This window comes from Lagopus muta, chromosome 5 (genome assembly GCF_023343835.1).
Source record: "Lagopus muta isolate bLagMut1 chromosome 5, bLagMut1 primary, whole genome shotgun sequence".
Classification (NCBI taxonomy): Eukaryota; Metazoa; Chordata; class Aves; order Galliformes; family Phasianidae; genus Lagopus; species Lagopus muta.
The window spans coordinates 10,658,769-10,670,820 of record NC_064437.1 but is presented as its reverse complement, the minus strand read 5'-3'; the positions used below and the strand labels follow the sequence as shown (position 1 = coordinate 10,670,820).

Below are 12,052 nucleotides of genomic sequence, written 5' to 3'. Positions count from 1 at the left end.
AGATGGAAGCTGCTAGCCCTGAGACTGGGATGGCCGTGGAACTCTGACTTTTCCATGCAGCAGTAAAAAGAAGTAACCAGGCAGGTATGTTAAAACAGCCTACATTTTCATCTGAATACAGGATAGCTGTCCCCTATTTCCCATTCTCCACCCCAAATTTTGGAATCATCCAAAGATGGAAGCTGCTTTTCATAAAAGGGTAGTTAATGATAACATGTAGCCAAACCAATTTGGGGAAAGACTGCTTTGTGAAGGAAAAATAGATAAAAGTACAGCATTCTTGCAGCCTGGATTCAAGGGAACCCTGCATGTTGTTAAAGAAGAAGAATGTCTGCAAAATCCTCTAGGATATTATCCTTGCTTGGCAAATAAAGGAAGACAGGATACAATGAAATAAGTCTGAACATGGCACATCTGTCTTTTGTGGCAGGAGAAAGGATGGCGTAGTTTGGGTTGTCTCCTGTTCGGTGAAAAGGCAAACAGCCTGTGAGGGAAGAGGCTGAAAATGAGTGCTCACAGGAGAATTGAAGCAAAACAAAAAATCCTCATTCAGCATGAAACCAAGATAAAAGTAAAATTACTCAAGGATGAGTAGATCTTCTATAAAGCAATACTGAAGAGTCTGGGTAAAAAAGGGAAAGGAATCAGAATTACCTAATTTTTAATTAAGTGTAGCTGGTATTATTGGAAACAGATGGGAAGAACTGCATAAGTGGAACTTAAGAATCAATGGTTGGTTATAACTTGTTTTGTTCAAGGAGGCAAAATGGAAAGAAGTGCTGAACTCTACAGTAAAAAAGATATAGTCTGTTTTCAGGACACTGACAGCTCAGAAGCAAATGATTTTGCATGCAATGGATCAGTATTCTTAACACTTAAAAACCAAAATGGAATTGTAGCTGCTATCTGCAAATCACCAAATCATAGAAGAGAGTAGGATGACTGGGTGCCTTAGCACCTTCTCTAATGTGTAGGAGCAAAAAGCTGTGCTATCATCTAAGATTTCAGTCTTCCTGACATATGCTTAAAGTTTCATGGTGTTGGTACTTCTCTGTAGAATTTTTGAACATTATATATGAACATTTCTTAAACCAAAAGTGAAAATCTCCAAAAAGGTGGACTTATTGTGAGACCAGAGAGCTTGATAAAAGAACTATTAGCTGTCTCAATGATAGCTTCCTTGCTCTTTGCTCTCAAACAGGCACAGAGAATGAAACCCAACAGTAGTATGGATGGTGCAGTCATTCTACCGAACTGAAAATGATTATAAAGGAGAATCAGCTGGGAGAGAGAACTGGTCAATAATTGGAAAATACAAATATTTTATTAAGTATCTGAAAAAATTAGGAAAGAAAGCTGTATGCATTAAAAAAAAAAAAAAAAGGTCTATTGCAAAAGGTTAATGAAAGTCTCTATGTAATTGTAAATCAATGCAATGAAGAAAGAAAGTTGTTAACACTGAACACAGAATAGAAGTAGGGAACTGCATAAATAATTCCTCTGATAAGGATAGACGAGTTGTTAGAAGAAATTTATGGTCAGAGGATTAAGGACAATATTTTTCAAATACCTTAGGAATCCTGACAACGGTACCAGATCTTTATCAGATTAACTTGGAAGATTTGTTAAGAATAATGAAGGCAAGAAAATAGAGTTCAATAAGTATTTGTGTTTGGTATTTAAGGAAAAGACAGACAATTAGTAATGCTCTATGAGGATGATGATGAATTACCATGCAAAAAAATACATGGAAAAGCAAGGATGGAAGCTACTGAAATGAGATTTGCATAGGAAACTTCAGATTACTTTTAGCCAAGTGATTTTAAAGAGCTGACTGAAGAATCTGTGCTGTTATTACTGTCTTGGAGTAATTGGGAAAGTTCCAGAAAGGTGGAGAGAACTTATGTTGCATTAAAGTTTAAGGAGGATAAACTTACTGACGTAGATAATTACAGGCCTGTTGGGCTGAAATTGATCTGGAGTAAAGTAATAGCATGGCTGACAGGGGGCCGAATAACTAACTAATTAAAGAAGAGAAATATGTTAAGTGCCACTCTAGGTACAATATGGAAAATAGGTTCTGTCAGACACATTTGTTGTCTTTTGTTTTTTTTCCAGTTGTGACTACAAGCAAAACACAACACTATTGAGATATTTTGATTCTATATGACGTTTGATGTAGAATTCATTACAGTTGAGTTAAGAAACCATGATAATACAAAACACAGTAAGTGAGCTAAAAATTGGTTAACTGACATTTCAAAATGTATATTTAGAAGGGGAATGGTCACAGAATTGGTATCCAGTTGGAACAGCTTTCTGGGCATACTCTAGTTAGTATTTTTATCAACAATTAGGAAGAAAAATGAAATATTAGCAGAAGACTCAGTCATCAAGGGGATTGGTCAGGAATAAAAAAGAACACATCACTGACTCTAGTTGACAAAAGATTAGTGGGACATCTGGCATGAACAAATGAAGTAAGATCCATGTGTGAAGCCACGGGAACAAAAACTTCAGGCATACAGGCTGGCTGTTCCATAAGGGTTCGAAAATATCTAATAGGAATAATTCAATTATTACACAATTCTTTACCTTAGTATCTGGTTCAGTGACAAACAATTCAATAAATTATTATTCTCATTCTATGCCACTACTGTTAGTTATGAATACACTTCAAGAGCAACACACAAAACCAACTGTCCTGCATAGGGAAAGGTTGAAATGGATCCCTCGTACTGTTAGTGCACATCCACATATACACATATGTATGTTCCAGTATATCTGGAAAATAACAGAACCATTTCACAGTGAGCTGTGGATGTGCACTAACAGTATGAGGGATCCATTTCAACCTTTCCCTATGCAGGACAGTTGGTTTTGTGTATATATAATTCAATTATTTTCCAGATACGTAGATACGTATATTCAGAATATACTGTAACAGTCCCTTCAGAAAATAACACACAAGTTCTTAATCAGCCCCGTGGCAGCGTATCAAATTTGAAGGACCCTCAAAGCTGAGCATGTGGATGGCATTTCTTCCCTTTATTTAATTTTAATCTTGCCACAAAAATTCTCTTTCCTTCCCCTCATTGTGGTGGCTTATGAAATAGCACAATTTCTAAAAGAAACATTTTTATGCCATATCTTCTATGTTAGGATGGAAATTGAGTACCAGAATCAAGCCTCAGATTAGATGGTCACAATGGCTGCATTATATATGCCAGTGCTAGTAGAAGTGTGTTGAGCGCGTAGTGATTGTCCATCAAGGGTTTGAATGACCTGACTTCTCAAAGTGCTTCAGTCTGAGGAAGTGCTCGGAGGATGTATTCTCTAGGAATGCACTTCTACACACAGAAGCAAAAACATAAGTTCTTACATTTCTAGGTTGTGTTTCCCAGAATTACAAGATTTTTTGGGGACAGATGTCAAAGGCATAATTCATGTTCGCATGCAGCAGATTATTTGGGAACTTCTCTAAAAGTATTGTGGATGTCAGCACAGTGAGGCAGTGAGTGTTGCATGTCAGCAGTGACAGAAGGCCACTTCCATAAGGATTTTTACAAGCACGGCATGCAGGCTCTTGCCCATCTCAGACAAAAATGCACAGCTAATGATGGTGACTAAGTTGAAGAGTAGTGTTTTGTACTGAGACTTTGCTCTATCAAATAATTATTCTCTCTTGTAGCTGTTGCAGTTTCCAAGGAAATAAATAGGATGCATTACTTTGGGACCAAGCTACACAATACTTTCCAGAACAAAGATTTTGGCTTCTCTGAGTTCAGTGAACTGTCAGGTATGATTGCAATGGCACACAAATCAGTGGGAATAAAAGTGCTTAGCACAAAACTGTTATATATTATGTCAGATAAAAGATCAAAATATCCACCAGGAGGGATTGGAAAACTGTGTACATTTATTTGTATTTTAGAATATCCCAGGCACAATTTTCAAGTACATAGAAGCACATTCTCCAAATGGGAGCAAAAAACTAAGTGTCACGTAGCAAAACAATTAGCAAAATATTTACAGTGAGTATAAACAGTATGAAATCTTTCTAAGTTTACAGCGCTACCTACTATGAATGCTCTCGTTAGCACTACAAAAAGGCAACCAAAACCACATGTAATAAGTAGCATAGAAAGAACCTCCAAGTCAAGGAACATATAGTAGCAATTGTGTAACAACAGAAGAATGCTTGTATCCTGTATGTACATGCACACATACACACATATACTTACGTAACTGCAAGGCCACAAGAAAAAAAAATCTGGGAAAATTTACGAGGGTATTTGAGGGGATTGCAGTATACTAAAAAATAGAAAAGGATACTTACTAATGCATGGTAAAACCACATCAACAAGTGGAATCAGGACTGACTCTTCATCAAACTTTCCCTGTTGCATCCAGACTGGGATACATAGTCCTATACCACGTTCCTGGCTTGGATGCTATCTTGGGAGGAGTCAGGATCTCTCATCTCACATGATCTCATATATCAAAGGAAAATGCATATGAGTAGAGGTAATCCATGGAAAGCCTAAGGGGGCTGGGGGAGGTGGGAAGGGCTTTTATTTAGCTGAAAGATGGAATTGTAGGACCTTCACTTTCCTGTGGGGCAGCACACTGCAGTGGCACCACTTTGTAAGGTTTGCTTTACGTCTTGGAGTGGTCATCAGAATGTGGATTTGATTTCCAGTAAACTACAAGATGTGCTCCAGTCAAGTTGCATTCAGCCCGTAGGCACAAACTGTATGATGTGGGCATCAAGTACTTAGCACTAGCAGTTTCAGGCTACAGAACTTATCCAGCTGAGCTCATTTCTTGCTAATGTAGACACAGGCTTTGAAAATACACAAAGTAACATGAAACAACAAGTACTATAGCTTATATTTGCCATGTAAGAGATTAGTCTTCTTTGTTCTGTCTCACCACTGTCTGGAAAAAAGGCTTTCCCTGTAGACACTCTTCATGTTTGCAGATCTATGAGTGTCTGAGTGAGGAGGGAATAGATGAACAGTCAGAAGAACTGTGAGCACAACATTTTTCTCTCTGTGCGTCTCCTGAACTACTATTTTCAGCAGCGTTATGAAAGAACTACAGGTTTCTTAGTTACTCTTGTGCATGTAGAGTTACTTTAGAGAGATTCCATAGATTCCCAAAACTTGTAATTGCTGCCCTGCCAACACCTCAGTGCAAGCCATGTAAATAAAGTCATTTGGTTACACTTAGACATGAGGTTTTTCTTATAGCAGATCACAAAATTGTGGCTGTGAGCAGTGTAGTACATTCACAAAAGCAAGTTTAACTATTTCTGATATTTTAATAGTAAATGTTTCCTGACTGGCTTCAGCAATTTGTATACTGCCTGCTGCTAATGGCACTCACAGAGCTCCAGCAAAGTGCTCTGGATGGCACATGATGTGAAAAAAAAACAACCCACAAAAAAAAAACCCAAAAAGAAACAAAAAACAACAACAAAAAAACCTACTTCTGCTGCTTAAACTAAGTCTACACACAACTTACATTATTTATTATAGTGCTGGAATAAAATACATAACATGCTGTCATGCATAATACATGGTAAGAACATGCATTAGTTCAACTTTACAGTACAGGGCCAGTAAATCAGGACAGCAGTGGCAGGTGCTGACAGCTGCATATCTGCCTGAATTCCCAGAAACAGCAGCAAGAAAGAAAAAAAAAGTAAAATCAGCTGTTTAAAACACTCATGAAATGGTGACTCCTTTTGAGTTAACCTTGCAAAAAACTAACAAAACCCAGTGATCTCTTTCCCACCTAGTTTAAAGAAACTGAGTTCAGCACCTGAGTTGAGACCGTGCCCCAAGCAACTTGACAGAGCCCGCTGCTCCTCAGACCTGGGTCAGCACCAGTACTCTGCCATTCCCACAGAAGGTGAGAACAGAGCAAACTTCATGCTGTGCAAATCAACTGGAGAGTGCACGTCATGCAGTGGGACTGCATGAGCCTACAAAAGCTGGGGGAGAGAAGCCAGGGATGCCACACAGATTATTATGTTTTCCACAGAAGCCTTATCTTTCGCTGGGGAAAAATGGTGTCTTTCTCCTTCACTTTGTTTCTGGAGGGTTTGCCTAGAGGCTCTAGCGCAGAACAAACACAAGAGACTTCTGTGCATTATGCAATACAAAACTTACAAAAAGCTTGTTTTTCTCTGTGTCATTAGCTATACACCAAAAATACCCAGAGAAATGTACATGAACCCGGTGGCTGACTATTCACCATATCATTATTCACTCCCCCATGGTTAAGTCACAGTCCTCTGTACCCTCTTAGGAACGAAGGAACAGAATGAGACACATCTGCTGAAAATGAAACACTTTCTGCTCAAAAGAGCTAACTATGCCTAGTCAGGAAAAACAGTTCTTTTTTAGTAAATTCACCATTTCCTGACGTACGCTGCACATGGCAATGACCGCAGAGACTTCTCTGTAGTCCTGTGGCACTGACACCAGGGTTCCACTCTGCAGGGTACCTTCAGGTTCATCATAAACAAATCTCAGACTTGCTCAAGCCCAAACACAGAGCCTCTAAATATGTATGCTCTTTCTGAACCACATACTGAAAAAAATCTGTCAGCAACATTTAAGCATCAAGTAAGTAAGGGCACCATCCAGTTATAATTCATGAGTGATGACTTCATAAATTTTACCTACCTGGACATTTCTTCTATTTGAGAACTTGTGATCTGCTGGCTGGCTGCCTTTGTGTACGACCACACTTCTGTCTAAACCTCCAAGTGTTGGATGGTCTCCTCCTTAACATCACTATCTTCACAGAAAAACTGCTTACCAGAGTACTCAGAAGTGCAAAAATTGTACTGGGATTGGTGCACTACTCACTATCTGAACTTGCCAAAATGATTTCTGTCAGTTTTGAAGTCAGTCCTCAGAAATGCTTAAATCAGTGAGTCTTTAACTCACAATTCAAATAGTAACAGGCTGACTTCTTCATCTGTGGTGTTTCTCATACAGAAATTTTGACAACACACAACATTCCTCTGCCTTTTCCTGCAAGGGCATTTTCTCCTTGGTGGTAATTACCATCAGAGAGAGTGGAGCAAATCTAGAGCTAAAGGCATTCAGAGAAACAGAACATCTGGAAAAATACTTGCAGGAGAGATCAAGGGATACTCCTCTCTTGAAGAATTTTGGGGGCATTTTTTAGAAGTTGGAACATATCTGCTCCTCAGTAGGACTTTTCCTCAATCCTTCCTGCTTACTGATGTACCTGATACAAGGACTCTGCAGATGGAGTCTCCCAGCCCAGATGGGAAGGGAATTTGGCTGGAAACTGCCATTTTCCTTCTGCTAAGAGGCCTTGATAGAAGCAGAGGGAAGTGATCTGGACATCTTCTGGGGATGAAAAGGTTGACGTTATTTTTGCTACATTGTTTTGGAAAAGAAATTCCAGATGTTTTTTCTTCTTAATTCAGTTAATTAACTGTGAATTGGTAATCAGCTGATCAAAAAGATAGAAGAAAATTTCTGCTCCTATTCAAAACTTCTTTTTCTGAAAAATAAAATCAGAAGGTAATGCAACATGAAATGTATTAAAATTTAAACTTTTAGTAAGATGAAGGCTATGGCAAGCTGAGAAAAAAAAATATTTTTTAAAAAGTATTTTGAACAGTCAACTAAATTATGGAAGAAACATCTGGTGACGACTTAGCTGACTAATGGAAAAAAAAAAATAAATAAACACCAAATTATTTGTAAGTATTCCTCTAATAGCAACAAAGTGAAGATCTATTTTGAAAACTTAAGGTAAACTCCCTGCTTGTTCCATACTCATAACTAGTTCATTAAAACAGGACTGCTTGAATGAATAAGCAATTAGGAACTGATTACATTCAGGTAAACTGTAGTAGGCTTTACTTTAAAGAATTAATAAATGATTCTTAGCTGATGTCTTAACTGCTCTCAGAAGGTGAATCAAGATCTCTTATCATACAGCCAAGCAGTGAAATTTTTTCTTCAGTACCACAGTGCTGATTTGTAACAAATTTCTACAAAGTCATTTCTTTGTAGAATCATCTTCAACACAGTGGTCACAGTTCCTTAATCATACAATAAAAATCATGCAAATATGTGTTTAGTTTATGCTAAAGACAGGCTCATTTAAATAATGGAACCGATGTTCATTTACTGTACTGTTAATGAAGTCTGACGCAGTGGTTCTAAAAGCAGATCTCTCACCACAAATCCAAGCCCCTCTACAAACAGGGAGCAACACTTTTACTTTTGGTTTGTGACAACCACACTGTAATGATCTTCTCAATTTTGCTGTATGTTTTACTGTTCCTAGAGCTATATTTTTCTTAGATACTCGTAGCACAAGATGTTACTTCATACTGCATGCAAGCATTCTACAAAGAGCTGTAGCACGAAACTCAGTTTACAATGTACTGACAAGCTGTAACTGCCTTAAAAATTTTCTCAGGCTTAAAAACTGCCTTGCAGGTGAATGTAACTCAGGCAGAATTCTTACACTGTGTCTCCTCAAGAGAAAGTCTACACTTTGTGAGAATGCTTCCCATGTAAGTCTGTTCAGCCCAACTGCACTCCCTATGCAGCACTTTCTTTGTATCATTCACTTTGCCCAAACACTTTCTAAATCCAAGTCCAGATTGACTTTTCAGCCCCTCTTCCCACAGGGGGGTTTAGATTGCTCCATGTTTCCCTGTACAAAATGTGGGACATTGCTCCTAATTCTGCGCGCCTTGCTTTTTTCAAATCCTGCATTACAATTTCTTTATTAGATTTCTGTCTATCCAGCCATCCATCTGAACTGGAAAGATGAATATGTATATAACAATAAATCTAGCTCGCTGTCTTTTACTACTACAACCCTTCATGCATCCATGACCCTTTCACCACCGGATTTTATCCTGCGGTATATTAGACTATGATTGGTTTTAAACTCCAGGGACAAGAAGCAGCCACTTTAAAAGTACTATTTTTATATTAGAGCATTGCCTGTAACCTTCAGATACGTTAAGCATCTCTTCTACAAGGCAGTATACAAATGCAATACATTGCAAATCTCAGTATCTGTCTCAAGAGCTTACAAGAAAGTCAGTCAGTCAGGGAGTAGGAAAACATCATTGTTCTCTTCTTCCAAGCAGGCAGATGAGACATCAAGTCACATAGGTCTGGGACAGAGTCTGTATTTCGATATAGATATTTATCTGCAATTTTAACAATGGCCCCAGCCTTTGGCATCCAGCACGAACACTTACGGCACTAAACAGTGAAAGATAAGCTATATTAAAAATAAAATCAGTAAGTTACATTTACAGGAGAAAACACAAAGGGCAAGAGGCTTTATAGCTTAGCATCACCTAACATGAAGAAGAAACCAACGGTCAGAAGGAGGGAAACTGGTAAAGAGATTTTGTTCCCATCCTCAAAGAGTTGCAGCTGATGATGAGAATATACATATGTCATGAACATATAAAATATAGATTTATATGTACAAATATACAGTAGGAAATAGTATACAAATACTTACATGTAAAAATATCTTTTTTACTTTCCCCTTTTCATGATTTACAAAAGCATACAAAGTTTCCTATTGGTTAATGTTAAAGTAGTGAGTAAACCCTGTGTGTTGTGTTCCACACGTAATTCTTTCAAGTGTTCACAGTATTGGCTATTACAGTGTTGAATCTCACATTCCAGATGTTAAAATACTCTTAGGACACATTCTAAACTTAAAGCATTCATTTAAATACCGTTTAAATAAAATTCATGGTCATATTACAAATGAATCTGCTGCAGTTGAAAACTTTCTGTGAGAGTAAGCTTGGAAATGCATGTTTCAACTAGAGATGAGTATATTTTAAAATCCTTGAACTGCTTCTTGATGTGTAGATAATACAAAGTGGTGAGTTCTTTCAACTCCATCTGAAGCAATGCAGCTAGGGGAGCTTAGTATTACAAATTATCCTCAGTAGGAAGAAGGACACACAGAGCAATCTGCCATCAGATCCAGACATGCCATCACTTTCTTCAAATACCCAACGGACAAGAATAAATGACAGGTACCATTGTTTTTGTGGTAAGAATGAATGCACCGTAGCAATCTTTATCAGCAGTGTGCTTTATGGATTCATATTAATCCTCACAACTCCCTTGTGAGGTAGATGGTATCATCCCCATTTTTAAAGATGGAGAAGCTGGAAAGATAAATTACGGTGGCTAGAAGGAAATACTGTCAATACTGCCTTTGGATGTTGGAGCAATTCAGAGGCATAACTGGAGAAAATGGAGATGCTCATGTGACAGCGTTACTCTAACCAGCTTGGATACTGACAGCAGGTTAGTTACACCAACAAAAGGTTCAGTGTGGGCTATAAAAGAGAGCCCAGTTCCACACTGCTGGAGCAAAACTGTTGGATAGCACTTTCAAAAAACATAAAACACATCATCCAAGATGGTACAGACTGATCAGGATGGAATGAAGCTGCATTTTAGAAGGTATGAATTAACCCAGAACCTTGAGCAAGTAATATTTTCTGATGAGAGAACTGTGTGCAGTTTAAGAACCACGTTTAGCTCATCTCTAATTTTAGCACATACCCAAGCTGCACGTGACAGTATTGAGATGTTTTTTAACATTTGCTCACTCACAGAAAAGACAACTAGACTTTGGAAGTCCGTATATTTCTTCATATTTCCTTTGTGGGAAATTCCAGCTAATACCACAAGTGAAACTATTTCTGCAGTACTTTTGGAACGGCAGTTGAGCCGCAGATATTAATTTTGATTAACTAAGGTGATGGACAAGTTTTAAAGGACAACCAAGTCCCCTGTGTACATCTGCAAATACAGGAAATCTCATCTCTTTTTAACTACTGAAGAAAAATCCAGTTAAAGCATAAAGTGCATTGGATGGAGAAAAACCCTTAGAAATAACAAGCAATGTGTCTGCCTTCCACAGTTTGGTTAACTTTGCTTAACAGCTGAACCATCACCCACTTTGTCTCCTGGTTTTAATTTACTGTTATCCAGGCTGAAAAAAGCCTGCCAGATGTAAGCAAAATTATTGTAAACGGACACAATTTTGTAATATTATGCTATTCAGGGGGAGTTAAGAAAACCAGTATCAAGATACCGTCCAGTTGGGGTGTGTAAATATTATTGTGTGTTTCTTGGCCCATTTAGCAAATACTTTCTTTTCTGTGATAAACCTATGGCCTCCATATGGAGCATTTTCATGCAGAAAGTATTCTTCACACTCATCTCTTCCTGGCTCGTAATAATGGTAGGGAACTTTGCGAAAGCCTTCTGACCTAGGGAAAGAAAAGAAAGACTTAAGAATCATTTCCAAGAACATCATTAATATATACTGCACCTGAATTAACTGAAATCCTTCCCATTTATTGGCACTTCAGCTCCTTCTCTAAGGGCTTTAATTATGGCACAGTTTGTATGAATTGTACTTTAGAAACAGAAGCTAAGTGCACCTCTCAGCATACTGCTGGTGTTATCAGTCTGCAAGAAGCTGAGGGGACAGCTCTTCTGGGTGTTACATATTTAGTTTGGCCATGAGGAACTATAAGTCCACAAAGCTCCATTCCTGAAGTGTATTCATTGAGTAGTTCAAAATATTGAAACTGGCCCTTGGACTGGATGAATAAGGTAGTTAGAATCAACTACACTCCAAGTAGGTGATGCAGGCAGAACCGCAGCTTTGAGGAAACCCAACCTTATCTGCTGTCAACAGACTTAAGTGTTATCCACAGCATTAAGTGGTTTTACATCCTGGCAGTGGCAGCTCAGCTGAACTCAGCGAGGACAACTTCAGTTCTGTCACTCCTCATCTCAGGGCACCTAGTGTGTTTTCATAAACAAAGAGCAACATATGTTCATTCCATCTGGATGACTCAGTCAGTGGGATCTGCAAATTCTAAAAAGTCTCTCTCTGCACTTATGATATCCTAATTAAACAGCTGTGACTCAAATGCCTTTTCTGGGAGCTGGTCTACTGGAATGACTGCCACACT

General features: G+C 38.3%; 1 protein-coding gene across 4 annotated transcripts in view; it reads right to left on the bottom strand.

Annotated features, from left to right (window-relative positions):
* Positions 1-3,901: 3,901 nt before the first annotated feature.
* The window catches only part of ST6GALNAC3 (ST6 N-acetylgalactosaminide alpha-2,6-sialyltransferase 3), a 202,055-nt gene continuing 193,904 nt past the window's right edge, over positions 3,902-12,052 (bottom strand). For all 4 annotated transcript variants that reach the window (XM_048947223.1, XM_048947221.1, XM_048947224.1 and 1 more), the window contains exon 5: positions 3,902-11,338. In XM_048947223.1, coding sequence (XP_048803180.1) covers positions 11,152-11,338 — 187 coding nt within the window. In that variant the 3' untranslated portion in view covers positions 3,902-11,151. The remainder of the gene's footprint in view (positions 11,339-12,052) is intronic.